Below are 21520 nucleotides of genomic sequence, written 5' to 3' on the forward strand. Positions count from 1 at the left end.
CTAATATCGATATATTTTTGTCAATTTTTTATGATATCGTCAAACATATATTTTATTCAAAAATAAAAACATCATCGCTTTCTCAAAATCACATAAAGCCATATTATAACATCGACTGAGATAAATAATAAAATGAAATATTAAAAACACGATGTATCTCGCTGCATTGCGCGAGTACGCTTCTAGTATATATATATATATCGTCCGCTTATATGTCGACCCTAAGTGGTAGGGCCCATCACTTCTATTCATGCCTCATCTTTTAGATCAATCTATCATTTTATATCTCAATCACTTTATGTATGTGCCTTTCTTATCATTAGTGGTAGGGCCCATCCCTTTGTTGTGTATATATATATATATATATATATATATATATATATGTGTGTGTGTAGCCAGGTATCCGCCTCTTGAGGTTCAGTGTGATGTATCCGCCTCTTAAAACCCAAGAGAAAAGTAGGGAAATTATGTTATTTTATCAATACAGCAAATTGCATGAAAAAATAATGTACTTTAATTTGATTCTTATTTTGGGTAACGTACTTTCAAAACTTTCATTTTGATACCTAAGATGAATAGTTTTAAACATTTAAGTATCCGGGTAACCGGTTGAAGCATTAACCGGTTACCATGCTGATGTGGTATCCAACCCATTATTATTTGATATTCAACCCATGGTAACCGATTAATGCTTCAACCCATTACTCGGGTATTTAAATATTTAAAACTTTACATCTTAGATACCAAAATAGAAGTTTTGAAAGTACGTTATCCAAAACATGAATCAAGTTAAAGTATGCTGTTTTTTCATACAATTTGTCCAATAAATAAATAATATTTATCATTGAAGTTAGGTTCAGTTTCTGTTTGGATAGCAAGGCATCCGCCTCTTGGGGTTCGGTTCCCATTTTTCCTATTAACCAAACCGAACCGAACCATGGAGAATTGTACTACGTAATAGCAAAACGATAAATACAGAGTTCGGTTCCCATTTTTCTATTAACCGAACCGAACTGAACCGAACCATGGACAATTGTAGTACGTAATAGCAAAACGATAAATACAAAGGGAGAAAATAGATATGTTTTAAATGCCTACAAAAGGCCCATTTCATAGAATTTCATTATCTTTAGTAAGTTTGGTCACAATTTCAATATTCTGTTTACAAAATTAAATTCTCTACTTAATTGCAAAATGTGGTGGGAGAAAATTCCCAATTTAATGCAATTTTACATCCAAAACTAAGGGGTCGTTTACCCAAATACTTACCTGGTAAACGTTTATCTGTAGGAGTTAACACTATAATCTATTTTACCAGATAAGATTGTAGTATATTAAAACGGCATCGTATGCAATAATTTACCCGGTAAACGCTTACCCGGATAAGAGTCATCACCATCACTTACCGGGTAAGACTCTCTATCCCTATCATCGCTCTTACCGGGTAAGATTTTCAGCCCTTGTTATGTGCATCATGTGAGGAAAGTTACCCGATCCACACTTATCGGGTAAGTATTTAGTAAACGGCCCCTAAATGAAAAATTACATGAAAAGGTAACATAATTTGATTCCTATTTTGGGTAACGTACTTTCAAAACTTTTATTTTTGGTACTTAAGATGTAAAATTTTAAACCTTTAAATACCTGGGTAATCGGTTGAAGACTAATTTTAGATTAAAAAAGTTCATGTCACTAACCACGTCAATAAATAATACCGAGTTGGATACCACATCAGCATGATAACAAGTTAATGCTTCAACCAATTACCTGGGAATTTAAATGTCTAAAACTTTACATCTTAGGTACCAAAATAGAAGTTTTGAAAGTACGTTACCCAAAATAGGAATCAAGTTAAAGTACGTTACTTTTTCATGCAATTTGTCCAAAATTAAATAAAAAGATAAAGAAAATATAAAAATATCTAAATTACTGAGGAAGTCAAAATCCGCTACAATAAAATCGGGTTAACAGAACACAAAAAAATATCTATATTATAATTAGATTATTTTATAAGATTTAAGTTTATAAGACCACCACTTGTATTCTATCTAAAAGTGTTGTAATAAGTTTAATTATACGACACTTTTGAAATAAAGTGTCATGTTAGCTTTTTATAGTGTCTTATAAAATAAATGTTCTATAAAAATATGTGTTTATAGATATAGAAGGAGGATTGTGTGAGAATAGCAGTTAAGGTAAGAAGCATAAGAAAAGATCTGGACCCTTGATCACTTTTAAGCTCACCCCACCCAATGAATTGCTTATCACATGAAATTGATTCAATGCATCTCGGTGCACTACATTAGTGTTGATCTTCAATTAGCATTCATCCAAGGGTGGAGATCATTTTTTACCTTTCTCATTTACGCAACCCTATAGATGCTTGTAAGAAACTGAAAGTGTCGTGGGTTTTTAAAATTTCCATGAATGTTAAGGTGCTACAAGCGGGTCCAGATACCCTGATTACTAAAAAAAATTGTACATTTTGTTCGTTCTGCTGCTTGTACGTATTTCAATCGTTTCAAAATAGTACGACTGCAACGTCACTTGATTCTTTATTTACCTACCATAACAAACACCATATGTAGTACCATTAACACAAAAAAAAACCTATAACTAAAATCGAATAGAAAAATAAGTTCGCTCTGAGTCTGTAGTTATATCTCATTAATCCATGAATGAATCTGCAAATTCTTAGATCTGGTTCGTATTATATTCCATCTTCAGCATATCGATCCATTGTCATGAGATGTAGAGTTATGTTATTATATTGCTATGGATAGATATAGGGGTGACAATGGGTTAGGTTGGGTTGAGTTCGGGTTCAACCCATTTATTAAATAGGTTGAAAATCTCAAACCAACCCATTTAATTAAATGGGTTAAGGTTTTTCAACTCGACCCAACCTGTTACCTAAATGGGTTGACAGCGGGTTGGCCTGTTTACGATTTTCTTAACCTAACATGTTAAATAAATGGGTTGAACCTGGATTGTTCCAAATAATTTAAAAAATTTAAATTAAAAAAAGACTAGACTATTTTTTTTTTTAATAAAACTCAACCACAAATACAACCAAATTGTTCAAAGTTTGAATAAAACACAACCACAACAAATATATTGTTCAAAATAAGTTGGATTGGACTTTGGAGGCAATAATGAGTAATGGACTAAAGGGTTTTTCTTAGGGTTCATGAAGATTAAGAGTAATGGAGGCGATTGAAATTTGGAGTTTCATCTCACGACGGTAGGATTTTTAATTAAGAATAAAACAAAATTAAAAATTAGAATACTAGATATATAATATTAAGAATAAAATAAAATTATATAATATTTTAAATAAGTTGAAAACGGATTGAAAACAGATCGAAAAATTCAACCCAACCCAACCCATTTATTTAAATGGGTTAGACGAGTTGACCCATTTATTTAAATGGGTTGAAAATCTCAACCCAACCTACTAATTTTGGGTTGGATCATTTTTTTGCCACCCCTAGATAGATATGATGAGGATGGTAGATGATGTTGATTACTCTGGTATTAAGAATTCATTCGGGTGAAAGAGAACCAAGAGCTGTGACAGGTCAGATGAAAAGACAGTATCATTGTTAAAGATCATCCACAAGAATGTTTATGATAGAGGAATTTGGAAGAAACGATATTCTAATCCTAAGAAAGATGTCAACTGAAATGCAAAAACGATCACTTGTTTACAAGCAACTTATATTGTAGTGTTTACCTGTTAATGAAGCAATTCATGAGTGGGTCAAGAGATGCCCAAATGGGCTCGGCCCGGCTCGGGACTGGTGGAGGACCGGGACCAGACCGATTTGGGACCGCCGGTTAAGGACCGCTTACAGTTTTCATTGAAAAAACAAGGTTTGGCCTGGACCGGAACCGGTTTGAGACTGGTTATAGGCCTGGCCCAGGACCAGTTCGATTTCTTCTAAAAATATTACGCTTATTATAGCCGATGGAATGGTCATATGATCGGGGTTTTTTTTTTTCATTTTTTGACCATCGTCCCTCTATACAAAACATATAAATCATATGGTGTATCAGGAAAGACCAACCCACAAACGCAAAAAAAATGTTCACAATTGTCCCTATAATTAGTGATTTTGGCTCATACTCGATTTCCATTTTTAACGAATAATAAAACGTATTTTTTAAGTGTATTTTATCGACCCAATTACATATACTATAGTGTATTATAATACCATTTTTGTATTCTTACAAAAAATTATATGTAAAAAATCAATTTTTTTCTTTAAAAAAAAAGTGGGGCCGATTTGGGCCCGACTCGGGACCGCGACCAGTTCTCGGGACTGGTTACAAAGTACCTTAACCGAGCCTTGGGTTTTTGGTCGGGACCAGTACCGGTTACGGGAATAGTTTTTGGGACGTGGACCGATTTGGGCCTAGCCCGAAACCGATTTTCGGCCATCTCTAGGTGAGTGTAAGATTAAAACTGATCAATGGTCACTTTTTACGTTTCTCATCTTAACTCTTATTCTCACACGATCCTTCATCTATATATGGATATAGTTAATTAGTTAGATTCATATGAGAACAATAACTAAATAAAAAAATTAAGAAAACAGTTAAACCACATGTGATTTTACATTAAAATAACATCGACCGAATCTCCTTTTAAAAAATTATTAAAAGAATATAAATTTATCATTTTTTAAATATTTTAAAATACATTTTATATATAGATTTAAAAAAAATATATATTATAATTTAACACACCACCCTTCCCATAAATCATGGAGCGTTTCATCGTGGAGGCTCTTACACGACGTGTAGAGTGGGTCATGGTGCCTTTATTTCTCAATTGTAATATTCTGTCACAACGTATCAAACACATTATAAATAGGGTTATTTATAAAAATAACCGGTTTACACAATCCTTTGCACAAAATAACCACATTTTAGAGATTTTACCGAAATGACCAAACGGGTCGCCTTCGGGGGCGATCCGTACACTACGGTCTTTAAAAAAAAAATTCCTCAAAAGTCGAGATTTACTGTTCATCCCCTCGTTGACCGTGTTTGACCTCGCCCCGGGGCGATCCGGCTATTTTTTTTTTTTTTGGTATTTTTAATAAAACTGATACGCCATTGAAGTTGTATTTTTTTAACTTTTTAGAACCAAATTTCATGGGTAAAGGTTTAAAAATAAACCTTTATAATTATGGAGAAACAAAAATTATTTTTATATGTTTTGGGTTTCGTAAATCAAATATAATATCTAATTGACGAAATTTGACCTCTATTTTATCATTTTGTGTTTTTTATTTAACAATTAAGGGGTGTTTTTAATAATATCGACTTTTGAGGAATTTTTTTTTAAGACTTATGAGGGGATCGCCCCCCGTAGTGGTCATTTCGGTTAAACCTCTAAAATGTGGTTATTTTGTGGCAAAAGGTTGTGTAAACCGGTTATTTTTATAAATACCCCTTATAAATATATCAATATTTTTTATAGACAGTTATCTTAAGTATATGTTTGATCGGAAAATTTAAGACCCTGTTTAAATACCAACGACATATCAGTATATGAATAGTTGCAAACACGGAAATAAATAAAGGGAATATATAGAAAAAAAAACGACATGTAAAATTCTGATTTCACCTTCGACTTATTTAAAAAGTTAGATCCGCCTAATCATTGTAGTAGTGGTTCCACTCTTTCTTTAACAGTGCAATTCCCTCGACGTCAGAAGATGTTTTCATATTTTTTGTTGTACGTAATTCTTGATGTTATGTCTTATCAGAAAAACACAACACCTACGGGATTTACGAATTTTTAGATGAATCATATATAATTTTATTTACTAAAAGACTCGTTCACGTAAGTCGAGTGAGAACCAAGGAACGGATTTTGGAATAAAAGATATCGTTTCAAGATTTAGTCTTATCAATCACATGAATACATACTAATTTTTAGGGCAAATTGCATGAAAAAATAACGTACTTTAATTTGATTTCTTTTTTGGGTGTTGTACTTCCAAAACTTCCAGTTGGTACCTAAGATGTAAAGTTTTAAACATTTAAGTATCGGGTAATCGGTTGAAGCATTAACCGATTACCATGTTGATGTGGCGAGTAATGTGATATATGGTTAATGCTTCAGCAAATAATATTGAGTTTGATATTTATTTAAATGGCGATTTTGTAATTAAAATCAAATTCATGTACTTCTTTAAAATATGATTTATTTTAAATAATAATTAATTTTTAAATTAAACAAATTCTTTTGTATTTTATTTGTACATTTTTCACCCATTCACATGTGATGCAAGTAGGGGGCTAGGTAGACATGCCATGCTATTGAATGAATATGTTTAATGACTTTGCAATAAAATAATGCATCACTAAATTTTATTTAAAATATTATAATCAACTTGCATACATTTTCTACTTCTTTTTTGTTGCATATAAAAATACATTTGTTTATATCTTTATATTAATCATTTAAACTACTTTACTTTATAGGGATTTGAATCATTATGAATATTCATTTATTCATTAATGAATAAACAACAATTTTGATCTTTGTAATTTGCCAACAAATTTTGTTTAACCAAAAATTCGTTTATTACATTGACGGTCATTGCAGTTTTCAGATCTTCATGACTTTAGTCCTTGAACGTAAACGAAAACAAAAAAAAGGTAGTGGTGTTGTCAGCACAAAATGTGATAACAGTAGTGACAACACTGGTTGTATTAAGAAAAATCACCTTGTGCGTATCTAACAATATGAATACATACGTACATTGCCAGCACGACGACCAAGAATTGTCCCGATGATTGAGAGTCACATCAGAAAGTAACTCATAAAGCACTTAATCTTATTGGTTAAGAGAGCATCATCCACGACCCACCTCTTCTTTCTCAAAATGTGAGGGAGCCGACAGTAGAGGGCCAAAAAGTAGAAATAGAAACCATCACTTAGAATTACTTTATAAAATAACATATGGCTTCAATTGATTTTACATACGTTTTACATGATTTTTTTTATAAAAGATAATGCAAATAGACGAAAGTACCCTCACGTGTTCAGCACAAGAGGTCACTTGACAGGATTAACGTAATGGCCCTTAGACTCACGAACCAGTTCGTAAAGATATGCAAACCATAATGACTGTCAATGTAATAAACAAACTGTATGAACAAAACCAGTAAAATCTAACAAACCATATGGACCAAAAGTGTATTTTACTCTTAACTAATTATTATATAATTTCCAAACAAATAATGAATGTAATTCTTGTGTAGTAGTTGACCAATGAATTCCACTTTGAATAATAAGTAAATGATTAAATGTAGATCTCATTAAATAATGAAAGCATTTATTCAATTATTATTATATATATATATATATATATATATATATGGGGGTTCACGTCATACCAGCATGTTTTTGTGAGACACGTAAGACCATTTTTTTATATTTGAAACTTTACAGCGAAAACGTTGTGAAAGTAAACACTGTGAAAGTTACTTTTACAGCATTTTGATGTGAAGGTTCAGTTGTAAAAAAATGGTCTCACGGGTCTCACGAAAATATACTGGTCTCACGTGATCCCAAGTATATATAGACTTGGGATCATGTGAGATCAAGAGTTTTTTCTGAGACACGTAAGACCAATTCTCAACCCTTGGATTAGATCTACAATCTGAACATTCATAAACGACACGAGACTTCTCAAATAATCACAAAATTACCACCGTGCAACTTTAGACCATTAAATCATTAGCTTATCAAGTTGATCAATGAACATAAATTGGTCTTATGGGTCTCACGAAAAACCCTTGGTCTCACGTGAACCCAACCTTATATAGACTTGGGATCATGTGAGATCAATGAATTTTCATGAGACCCGTAAGACCAATTCTCAACCCTTGGATTAGATCTACAATCTGAACATTCATAAACGCCATGAGACTTCTTAATAATTACAAAATTGCCACTGTGCAACTTTAGACCATTAGATCATTAGCTTATAAAGTTGATCAATGGTAACGGATCTCATGAAAAACCTTTGGTCTCACGTGAACCCAACCCTATATATATATANTATATATATATATATATAGGGTTGGGTTCACGTGAGACCAAGAATTTTTCGTGAGACCCGTAAGACCAATTTATGTTCATTGATCAACTTTATAAGTTAAAGATCTAATGGTCTAAATTGCACGGTGGCAATTTTGTAACTGTTGAGAAGTCTCATGGCGTTTGTGAATGTTCAGATCTGACGATTGTAGATCTAATCCAAAGGTTGAGAATTGGTCTTACGGGTCTCACGAAAAAGCCTTGGTCTCACATGATCCCAAGTCTATATATATATATATATATATATATATATATATTCTATTAGTTAAAAAAATGAAACGAATTAGGTGAACTGCTTCTAGACAAGAGAAGTAAACGAATTAGTATTTGTGGTCCTTTAAGAAAACCAATATTCTAATTGTAATTTTTAAATTGATGTAACGTCGTAACGTAAAAACCTGTCTTTATATGTATTTCATATCTTACTCAAAACCTTCACAAAAAGATTCTATTGACCGGGTCAAATATCGTTTTGTTATAAACGATCAATTTTAACCAACATTAAACGGTTCTAGCTACTCAGATACTGAAATGACTATACAGACACAGTCTTTTTCTTTTACGACATGTTATTTCATATGTGAAAAATGCATTGTTTATACAGTGTTATCTCATATCTGAAATGTTTATGACTGTTTTATGTGTGAAAAAGAACGATCATGAATGTTTCACATATGAAATAACATTGTTTTTTTACGCGTCTTGTTTCATATGTTAAGCAACATATGAAAATTGGCTTGTAAATTTGTACCATTTTTTGTGTTTGTAATATGATTTTGCACACACACACACACAGATATATATATATATATATATATATATATATATATATATATATGGTTTGGTTCCGGTGAGAAAGAGAGTTAAGGTGAAAAGTTTAAGAAGAAATCTTCACATTTGGATGCATATTAGGATGAGATGCACTGGATCAATCCCCGTATTAAACACGTTTCATGGATGAGTTTGAGATTAAATATGATCAATGATTCGGATCTCTTCTCACGCTTCTCACACGATCCTTCACCTCTCTCTCTCTCTCTCTCTCTCTCTCTCTATATATATATATATATATATATATATTAACCATGGGTATCTAGTTCATCTTATAAGCTTCAACTAACCTCCGGACGACCATGAATGACTAGAAGTGATCACAAATAAACCTGTATAACCATAAAGGCTTTAACAACACCTGGATTTAAAATGACCATTTTACCCTTCTGAATTTAAAATGACTATATTACCCTTGTGAATTTAAAATGACTATATTACCCTTCTGAATTTAAAACGTAATTTCTCAATAAATAGAAGATTTTACTTATGGGGGACCAATTAGACAAACTTTGTGATCATACTTACTTTTTCATCATCGTTATCAGTAACTTATTAATATCATTCAAGTAGTTGTCAAAATATTCCTACTTTTGGATCGGAATAAGAATAAGAACAAAAAACAAAAAACGCATCTTTATCTGATTTATATCAGATATTTGAGCTTTCGGTTTTGCTTGAAATAGTTTTTAAAGTAAGCACATCAGTAATAAAAATTTGGACGTCAACATTTTTGAATAACAATAAGTGTTCGAACCAACTTAACCATAACTCAACTTTTAATTACAACCTTAATGCTCCATATAATTAATCATTTTTCGTTAGTAAAAAAAATTAAATATAAATAAGGGGGGTGGCAAGGACGGATCCGGAGATTTGTTTTAAACGGTGGTACCATTTGACTATAAGAAAAAACTATAGGGAAAAAAATTCAAAAAGTTACACTGTTTGACTATAAGAAACAAATATACAGATTTTTTTTGAAATGGTGGCACCATTTGACTAAGAAAAGGAGACTAACACGATTTGAACTTGGGTCTGGGGTGGAATAAAAGTCTTGCAAACCAACTCAATAAAATAAAACTTGTTCTCATTGTAGTTTCAAATACATACGGTGACACACAACAGATATAATACGGTTGCACATTTCACAAACCTAAAATTTTTTACCCTCCGGCGGAGGAATAATATGGTGGCACCACTATAGGTCCGTCCCTGGTGTGTGGTTCAGTCAGACGAATGAAAATGGGGATGAAAATGAGAATTTCCATTCCCCCAAGTTTAACCTGGAATCGAAATTTGGGCTTCTGAGGAAATAAGCTCATTAAATTATATAAAACCAAACAGTTTATTTTATTTTCACTCTCATTGATTACTGCCTAATACCTCTAACCAAACACCCCCTAAAACGAGCAACGTCTCATAAAAATACGATCATCATGGCATAACATCTGTTTGTACGAGAAAAGATTACCGTATAATCGTTTTTCTTTATTTTTCCTTTTTTTTTGAATTCGTATTATTTAATATTTATATTCAATTTATTTATTTATATTTTGTTTTTCAAAGGTAGAAGACAATTTTTATTGATTTTGAAGACTATGATAAACATAGAAGCAATGTATAAAGACAACCAAACATGGCATTCATACATCACAATCAACAACTTCCTTTTCATTTTTGGTATTTTGTATTTTTAGAAATTCGAAAACTGTATTCAGAAAAAGAATACGTGTACTCATCGTACACAGTCGAACCTCGTGCAATTTGACGTCATTGATAAAATCATTCAAAAAATACTAGATAGGTATATTATCAACTAAATTAAGATAACAGGCTTAATAATTATGGAACTCCCAAATTTGTGAGATCCTTAACAATTTCTACATTAAGATTTTGTTTTACATGATTTTTTTTCTCGTCTAAGTATAATATTTAATGACATTGATTAATATATATTTGTTTCATAATGTGTCTTTTTCATATGTATTCGGTTCACAATGTAAAACAAATATATGTTAGTCAGTATTCTAAATCATATTCTTCAATCAAAAAAATCATACGAAATATCATATGATGCACAAGTTTTTCAAAATTATCACAATTTTATGAGTTCTCAAAAACGATCATCGTTAAAATAATATGCTAAAATGATAAGAATTAATATATAATTAAAACAAAATATCAAAATTAAATTGTACTTTAAATTTTGAGAGAGTCAATTATCACGTGATTCAGCCGGCTGGATCCAAGTGATCATGTCATTAAAATCAATATAGAAGAATATAAAATAAAATAATATTATATATATATATATATATATATATATATATATTATTGTGAGCTTTAGTGCAATGCTACCTACCCTTTAATAAGTTTAGAAATTACCCTTACGGTTTACATTTTATTTCGAAAATAGTCCTTGATATTAATTTTGTTAAAGTTACTCTATTAAGTCAGGGACACTTTTGTCTTTTTGTCTATTTCCTTAATTTTCTTCATATATATTGCACACGTACAATCATATTTTCAAAATGTATGAATATATACATTTCACCCTCGTAAACTTGTTACATGTGTATATACAACATAGGCATAAAATCCATCACTGACCAGACTTCTCACTGTCTACTCTCTCGTTGTCGACGTCAAACTCGTTACCTATCATCGGTTGCTATGACCACCAGACCAGCCACTAATATCCTCATCGATTGACTTGAACCTTATTGGTGATCTCTGCCCACTGTTTTACTCACTGTGACAACCCACTGTCTTCGGCCATCTCCACAACCAATCTCCGCCTTTTTACCTGACTAGTTTATCTTTAATATCGCATAAAGTGTTGACTATTACATATAATATCTTGATTTAAACCAACTTGTCTTCCTTAAATACATACAACATTATTCCTCGACACACACAACAATTGATCTCCATCCTAACTCGTTTTCATCCGCACACACACACACACAAACAACAAAAAGGTTTCCTCGATTGAAAGCTCCAGTATTGAACAAAATATGGAAGTGCGGGTGGTAGATACGAAGAGGGATGGTCGAAGATGTTGATTGGATTGATAAAATGAGCAATAGGGTGGGTAGTCGAACATGGGTCTTGCTCAGAACCGGAACATGGTGATTGCTTTTGTCCTCGTGTATATATACTAAAACGAGCTTAGAGAAATAGGTAAAAAGACAAAAAAAAAAAAAAAAAAATTGACTTAACGGGATCAGTGTCATGGACCATCTTCAAAGCAAAACAGAAAGTATAAGGACAATCTTTGAACTTACTAAAAGTTAGGTACCACTTTCAGATATTTCACTGAATCTGAAGGACCATAATTGTAATTCACTCTAATGAAAGAAGTAGGTGGGATATATGAATAGATTCACTCTAAAGTCTAAACAATAACCATGCCTTTCTTGTGCATGTAAATCATTACAAAACAACAAAAATTCATTATGACCCACATAAATAAATAAAATTAACTCTTTTATATGTTTTTTTTAAATATATAATATATAAATACAGCAAATGCAACAAATAGACTCACACGTTTTTTTCATCTTTGATGAGGTTTGAACTCTTGACTTTCTAAGAAGTCAAATACTACAATATCGTTAGGTCAAAGACTCTTTGATAACTTTTTTATATGTTATTCGAATTATTTTGTATAAATTAGTTTAAGAGATTATTTAAAATAAATTTTTTTTGAAGTTTTTAACCCATTTTTGTATCTAACAGATCGTTTAAAACTTTCTTCAAGATACAGTAAATAAGAGATGGATGATAAAAAAATCTCTAAATTATACAGTTTTTGAAATTAAATATTAATACCCGAGATATATTTTCTATTACTGGCATAAATGAAATTGAATGTGTTATCATTTTAATAAAGTTTATTGCAGTACTAAATCTATCTGGATGTTATAATAATACAATTAATATTGAAATATATAATAATACAATTAAATAAAATGACTGAAAATCATGAGAAGGTAAGAAATGAGAGGTTCATATGTAAATCATTACAGATAAAAAATCTGGAAAAAAAAAAATCTATTTAAAGATACATATATAGGGGTGTTTGAGATTTCTTATGAAAGCTTCTTATTGACTTATTCTGATGTGGTACTGGTAATAAGTCGTTTTAAGTGTTTGGATGGGGAAGAAAAAAAAATTGCTTATACCGGTGTCAAACCGGTAATAAGCATTTTTTTGATATGTCAATTCCCTCTAACTTATAAAATTCAACTTATTAACAATTTACCTTTTTAACCGTTTTCCAATACCTTTTACCTTTAACTCTTTTCAGTTTTTGATACTAACCAGAGAAATCGAACCCTAGGCTTCTCCTTCCTCAAGCGACCGACGGTCGAACCTGTGCAATTAGAGAAATTGGACCGGAAAATCGAACCAGATTTCAAAATCGATTATCGACCTTCTTATCCTCACGTATTTCTGTGATTTCTCCTTATACAATCGATCAATCTTGTTGTGATTGTTAACATAAATCGATTTATGTGTATTTCTATTTCTATAATTTCTCTTCAGAATCGATTGACCTATGCTGTGAATTTTATAATCGATCGACCTATAAGTCAATAATATGGAAAATGCCATTTTGATCATTTTACATATATAAGCAAAATTTGCCAAACATTAAAAAACAACTTATCAGCTTATTGCGATTTGGTACCACCATAAGCTAATCCAAACACTTTTCATAAAACTCCGATTTGACACCACATAAATTAATAAGCACTTTTACAAAATATATATATATATATATATATATATATATGTATGTATATATTAAATAAGCAATCACAAACACCCCCGTAGATCGATGTTAAAGATTATATAATTTTTTTTCAATTATTCATGCATTAACCTTCAAGTCTAATCGTCATAATGAATGCTTTATAGGACCAATGTAGAAAACATTTTATCAAAAAGTATTACGATAAATTTATAAGACGTTTTTAGGCGTTTTAATAAGTTTTTCAGGACGTTTTTAAAATAAAATACCGTATTAGCTATTTTATACAACACTATTTGAAATAAAACCAATTTTTTTACAGTATCTTCTCAGTATATATTTAGCTTTTTTATTTAAACCTAAACCAGTCTATCTACATATATAGGGGATGCTTCAATTACAAACCATATAATTCTAACAAGCTATACAAACCATAATCGATGCTTATTTAAGGAAGATATTTATGGATAATTATCATGATTCATTAATTATGATTGATATATATATATATATATATATATATGAAAGATGATAAAATTCATTCATTATGATCATGACTTTAGATTATGAAACAAAATAAAATCAAATATTTATTAGACTAGATGAACGACTAAGATTTGCTTACATATTTAGAATTTGATGGTTTATAAATGAAACATACCCATCTCTCTCTCTCTCTCTCTCTATATATATATATATATAGAGTATGATATGAATATACCACATCAATTCGTTATGACCCATCTCACATCAATAACCCGACCCCTACCGTCTATAGGTAGTTTTAGACGGGTTCTTTGCCCCTACAGGGATGGAACGACAGAAGTTTTGATGATTAGATTCACGTAAGACCAACATATTTTTATGAAACTCATGAGACTATAAAATAACACTAAAAATTTACACAAATCATTGTGAACTTCTGTTAAAAAAAACATATACCTAAAAAGCTACCTACTTTTTTTCGGATCTGATTCATGATAAAATTGGAAAATGACTACACCACAAAATATCCGAAATTCTATTTACTAATTAATTTTAATTCCTTTATTGATTCATTAATTAATTAATTAATTAATTAATTAATTTCCATCCACCAGTAGATAAATAAACACGTGAAGGGCCAAGAGTCCATTTTTCAGAAACCATGGAGCACCAAAACGATGAGCTCCAACAACCACTCTTAGATTCTGCAACTCCGCCGTCCTCCGCCGGCCATGGCGGCAGTTGGGAGCTGGAGAACGTACTTTCCAGCACCCAGACACCGTTCGTCCGGCGGTTTGCATCGGCGACGAGGATTGAACTTGGTCTTCTGTATAAACTGGCAGCTCCGACGGTGTTGGTTTATTTGATCAACAACTCGATGTCGATGTCGACCAGAATATTTTCCGGCCAACTCGGTAACCTGGAGCTCGCCGCCGCCTCCCTCGGCAACCAAGGGATTCAACTCTTCGCTTATGGTCTCATGGTGAGTTTTGTGAATTAATTCCGGCCACCATTTTTCACTGTGTGTGTGGGAGAGAGAGAGACAAGAGAGAGAGAGATGGGAGAGAGTCGAGAGAGAAAGAGAGAGACAAGAGACAAGCAAGACGGGAGAGAGTGAAGGAGAGAGATTTAGAGAGAGATTTTACATCTGAGAGAGAGAGAGAGAGGAGAGAGAGAGACAGAGTAAAAAGGAGAATTAACCAAAATAGTAAATATTAAATTTACGGTTTCTTTTACCAAACACTTTATGTGGTGGTAAAATTTAACACTGACACTTATTTATAGGGTAAGACTTTAGTTCGTTAAAACGAACATCGTATGCAACAATTTACCTAGTAAGCGCTTACTATGGTAAGAGTCGTCGTCCTCACTTACCGAGTAAGACTCTTGTTCCTTGTCTCGCTCTTACTGTGTAGGATTCTTAGGGGCCGTTTACCAAATGCTTACCCGGGTAAGCGCTTATCAAGTAACATTACCTCACCGGATGAATATAGTAAGGACCAGGGATCTTACCCAGTAAGAGCGAGACAATAACCAAGAGTCTTACCCAGTAAGTGCGGACGACGACTCTTACCATGGTAAACACTTACCTGGTAAATTGTTGCATACGATGTTGTTTTGGTGGACTAAAATCTTACACGGTAAGTACATAATAGTGTTAAATTTTACCGGTAAGCACTTACAGGATAAGTGTTTGATAAACGACCCCTTAATCCTTACCATATTCATCCGATAAGGTAACGTGACTTGATGTTGTTTACCCGGATAAGCGTTTGGTAAACGTCCCCTTACTTTTTTAACTATTTTTTTCGATTAGATTATCACTCGTTTTAACCGGTCTATAAAACCGTCTTATATGCATTTACGTAAAGCTTATTTTTAGATCAAGAAATCGTTCTCAATGTATGATTTGACACATAACTCGTATATGTATATTGTAGCTCGGTATGGGTAGTGCAGTGGAGACGTTATGCGGGCAAGCGTTCGGGGCACAAAAATACGATATGCTTGGCGTATACCTTCAAAGATCTGCAATCGTTCTCACAATAACGGCATTCCCGTTAACTTTGGTTTACATTTTTTCGAAGTCGATCTTACTTTTACTCGGCCAATCGCCATCAATGGCGTCGGCCGCCGCGCTATTCGTCTACGGTCTCATTCCTCAGATATTCGCGTACGCTATCAATTTCCCGATACAAAAATTCCTTCAGTCTCAAAGTATCGTCGCGCCGAGTGCGTACATTTCGGCCGGAACCCTAGTCGTACACCTGTTCCTTTCTTGGATCATGGTGTACAAATTAGGGTTCGGTTTGATCGGTGCTTCATTGACTTTGAGTTTTTCGTGGTGGATCATTGTAGCGGGTCAATTTATTTACATCTTGAAAAGCGATAGATGTAAGGCGTCTTGGACTGGTTTTAATTTAAAGGCGTTCGGCGGGCTTTGGGATTTCGTAAAATTGTCGAGTGGATCGGCCGTGATGTTGTGTTTGGAGTCATGGTACATGCAAGTACTCGTGTTGATTGCAGGGTTGCTCGAGAACCCCGAGCTAGCGTTGGACGCGCTTTCAGTTTGGTAAGTTTCGTTTGTTATCACACGTTTTTATCGTTAATCAACACTTGTTAGACCGTTTTCGAAAGGGCAAAATCGTGTGGTTTTGGTCACGTATCAAATGGATCGAGCGGTCATTTTCATTCCGTCGAGTGGGTCGTACGTGCATAAATTATTAGAGCTAATTTGAAGCTTAACGAGTTTAGCGACACTCGCAGCTTATTATACATGACTGTAGTGGCTTATTCAGTAAACTTCTAAAGCAGATTTTATGTAGAAAACCAAGTTTTTTCTAAACCCGTCATTCCCAATTAAAAAACACGTTTCATCCATCTATGTAAAAATTATCCCAACAAAATTTTCAATCTTTACAGACAGATTAATTCACAAACTTAATAAAAAACCAACCAAATAACCTCTTATTTTATATAGAGCAAATTGCATGAAAAAGTAACGTACTTTGACTTGATTTCTATTTTGGGTAAAGTACTTTCAGAACTTCTATTTTGTTACCTAAGATGTAAATTTTTAAACATTTAAGTACCCGGGTAACTGGTTGGTTACCATGCTGATGTAGCGAGTGATGTGGGATCCGGTTAATGCTTCAGCAAACAATATTGAGTTGGATATCACATCAATCGCCACATCAGCATGTAACCGGTTAATGCTTCAACTGTTTACCCGGGTACTTAAATGTTTAAAAATTTTGCATCTTAGATACCACAATTGAAGTTTTAAAAGTACACTCCACAAAATAGATTTTAAGTTAAAGTACGTTACTTTTTCATGTAATTTGCCTTTTTATATATTAATTTACTAGTAATTTTATTTGGATTAAATTGAAAATCTAAAAAATTAAATTTATCAAAAATTAATATTAATTTAATTTATTTAAATAAATAAATATTTTATTTAAATAATTTTTATATTCTTATTAATTTTTTGCAGCATGGCTATTAATGGACTATTGTTCATGGTCTCAGTTGGGTTCAATGCAGCTGCTAGGTATCATTTTTTTTATTTATAATATTTTTTAAATATATTTTTTCGGGTTAATATTTGTAAAAAAAATTACAAATACAACCCGAAAATGTAACGTTTGATGTAAACGAGTTACTGAAATGCGGAATTATGAAAAATAGTGTTAGGGTCGGCAACGAGCTCGGAGCAGGAAACCCAAAAGCCGCGGCTTTTTCGGTCTTGACGGTGACCACCGTCTCTTTTATCATCGCCGTAATTGAAGCGGTGATAGTTTTGTCGTTACGGCATGTTATTAGTTACGTGTTCACGGGCGGTGAAACTGTTGCTAACGCAGTTTCTGATCTTTGTCCATTATTGGCCATCACTATCATCCTCAACGGCATTCAGCCCGTCTTATCAGGTATTATTGTACTCCCTCTGTCTCAAAATAAATGTCCACAAAGAAAAAGATACACAGTTTTAGAAATGTGTAATTATTACATTTTTTTAATTAACTGAATGACATTTTTATCCTTAATAATAGATAAAATAATGAATTCCTCTGTCTCATAATTAAGGGTAAAATTGGAAAGTAGAACTTATTTTTGAAATTAGACGGTAGACACTATTGTAGGATAGAGATGCACAAAAAGCCCAAGTTTGAAGCCCGGCTGAAAAAGTTCGGGCCTAGTAAGCCCGAAACCTAGTCCAAGCCAAACCTCAAAGCTCAATCAGGCCGAAATATTGGTTTTAGGCATGGACCTGCCGGCCCGGGAAAGTCTAGCCTAAAAAGCTCCGTTATGACTGATAAAGCTGGATTAAGCCCAAAAGGGTCCGGATGAAAAAGCCCAATACCCTTTTCAGGCCCGGAGCATGGCTCGGGTCGGGCCTTAAAAGACTCACTTGACTCGAGCCTTTTTTATTGCTCAACAAAAAGGGGCTTGGAAGGCTCGGGTCTTCTACATTTCTATTTTAAGATAACTAAAATAAAAATATGGACACTTAAAAGCTGACACGAAAAATGGATTCGAAAGGTGTGGCTGTCGGGTGCGGATGGCAAGCGTATGTGGCGTACGTGAACGTCGGATGCTATTACATAGTAGGGATTCCCATCGGATGCATTCTCGGTTTCTATTTCAACTACGGGGTCAAGGTATCGTTTACTAAACAGTTAGTGAGCTTTTCTGTATTTTCGAAAAAACGACATCAAAATATGGATATATTTGCAGGGTAAAATTCATCACGATGCAACAAACTTTCATAAACAAAGTTCTCATAAGATTTGTCTTATCGAATAGGGAATATGGTCGGGAATGATCGGAGGAACGGGAATGCAAACCATCATTCTGATATGGTCGACATTTCGAACAGACTGGAATAAAGAGGTAAATAATAATACGGAGTATTTTTCCGTATTTTTAATTTCTTATAATTTCTTGAACTAAATAGGGCAAATTGCATGAAAAAGTAACGTATTTTAACTTGATTCCTATTTTGGGGTAACGTACTTTCAAAACTTCTATTTTAGTACCTAAGATGTGAAGTTTCAAACATTTAAGTACTCGGGTAACCGGTTGAAGCATTAACCGGTTACCATGCTAATGTGGCGAGTAATGTGGTATCCAACTCAATTTCATCTCATCACTCGACACATCAGCATGGTAACCGGTTAATGCTTCAACCAGTTACTCGGGTACTTAAATGTTTAGAACTTTACATCTTAGGTACCAAAATAAAAGTTCTGAAAATACATAAAATAAAAATCAAGTTAAAGTAAGTTATTTTTTCATGCAATTTTTCTCAATCAAATACTAATATTGTAAAAAAAACAGGTGGAAAAAGCTACAAATCGATTGGATAAATGGGAAGGAAAAAAGGAGAGTATTGAGAAGGAAGGAATGAACGGAAGTCAAAGTCAAAGTCAATAGACCAGTTAGTCAACGAATCATTTGGATTCAAAAGCAATCATTTATTTTTGAATATCTTGTGATAATGTTTCCAATAAATATAAAAATTCATTAAATACTTAGATTACGAACCAGATAAACTCAGTATATCTCACTTGAAAGTAGAGATTTATAGAATTCAGACCTTCTAAGCACGATTTCAACAAACGAAAAGATAGGGGTAAATTATATGAAAATATAACGTACTTTATATTGGTTTTTATTTTTGGTAACATATTTTTAAAACCTTCATTTTGGTACCTAGGATGTAAAGTTTCAAGCATTTAAGTATTTGGGTAACCGGTTAGTAATGATGATGTGTCATCCAACTCAATATTATTAGATGACATCACTAGCCACGTCAGCTAATAATATTGAGTTGGATGCCACATCAGCATTGGTAAGCGGTTATTTTTTAAATCGGTTACCCAGGTATTTAAATATTTGAAACTTCACATCTTAGGTACCAAAATGTTGGTTTTGAAAATATGTTACCTAAAATATGAATCAATTCAAACTATGTTATATTTTCATGCAATTTGCCCAAAGATAAAAACATGGTCCTAGGCTTGCTAGGTTCAGGCTTTTTGTGCATCTATATTTAAAAGTAGAATCTTAGGTGAGATGTATACAAACGTATCTTTCCACCGAAAAGAGTAGAACAAATAGGGGTGTACAAAAAACTGTCAAGCCGCAAAACCCGCTCAACCCAACCCGCTAACAGCCCAATTAAACTCGACCCGCCAAATCGTCCACTCGCCAAACTGCTAACCCGTCAATTAGGAGGGTTGAAATAGCTCAACCCACCGAACCCACCACTAATATATAATTTTTACAAAGTTATATACATTATACATATATATATATATATATGTGTGTGTGTGTGTGTATATATATATATATATGTATGTATATACTATATCAATAATGTATAAATTTTATATAATATTTATTGATATTATATTTGTATTTCATTTTATCTAAACGTATAAGTTACCAAAAAGATTCACAATTAAAGAATGATGACAAATAATCTAATTAATATAAGAAAATTATTGAAATCTTTTTTGCACCAACAACAAATCGATATATCGGAGAATATAAATGATATTGATGGATATTTTGTTGACGAATCCATCAATCTAAATAACCTGTTCTTTTATATTGTACTTTAGTGGAAAAAAACGACATTAGATCTTTATAAGATGCCTAAAATGTTCAAGCGTCCTAATATGATACTTTATATTTTATAGGACGAAACAAGAAAAATGTCTCATCTAAAAGAGTTACAATAAGTTTATTGGATGATTTTGGACGTCTTAACAAATTTTACTACACTTTTAAAATAAAGTGTCATATTAGTTATTTTATATGACGTGACTTGAAAAAGTGTCATATGAACACAAGTATCCTACAAATAGATGAGTTTACGAGACACTTCCCAAAATGTTTATATAAAATAACTAATACAACATTTTATTTAAAAACCATTCTAAAACACTTGTTGAAACGTCTAAAAACATCCTATAAACCTATTGTAACTTTTTTAGATAGGAAACTTTATAGCATGATCTATAAACTTATGTTTTATGAATTATTTCTTTCGTCAAATTTATGTAACAATTGACCAGAATAACTAAATTTCGCCTATATTATACACTTTAGCAACTTGTAAAATCTACTTTTATGAATATAATATTCGTAAGATTTGCAATTTCGCAAGTTGCTAAAATGCTACTTGTTAAATGCTGATATGAAAATGCCACTTACACTACTTGCTAAAGTACTACCTATCATGTCAGCATTTCAGAGATACCATTTTAGCAACTTGTGATGATACTTTATGAATATTCAATTTCATA

At 32.5% G+C, this 21520-nt stretch overlaps 1 protein-coding gene across 1 annotated transcript; it reads left to right on the top strand.

The window, feature by feature from the left end:
• The first annotated feature begins 14865 nt into the window (after nucleotides 1–14865).
• LOC112526566 (protein DETOXIFICATION 40-like) lies at nucleotides 14866–19821 on the top strand. The gene is made up of 7 exons (XM_025136907.1): nucleotides 14866–15186; nucleotides 16145–16776; nucleotides 17701–17757; nucleotides 17895–18133; nucleotides 18747–18865; nucleotides 19011–19097; nucleotides 19545–19821. Exons 1-7 carry the CDS (start codon nucleotides 14866–14868, stop codon nucleotides 19638–19640), a joined length of 1551 nt encoding a protein of 516 aa, XP_024992675.1. The 3' UTR covers nucleotides 19641–19821.
• The last annotated feature ends 1699 nt before the right edge of the window (nucleotides 19822–21520 follow it).

The sequence above is a fragment of the Cynara cardunculus genome (assembly GCF_001531365.2).
Source record: "Cynara cardunculus var. scolymus isolate 2C chromosome LG 14, CcrdV1, whole genome shotgun sequence".
NCBI classification, from domain to species: Eukaryota; Viridiplantae; Streptophyta; class Magnoliopsida; order Asterales; family Asteraceae; genus Cynara; species Cynara cardunculus.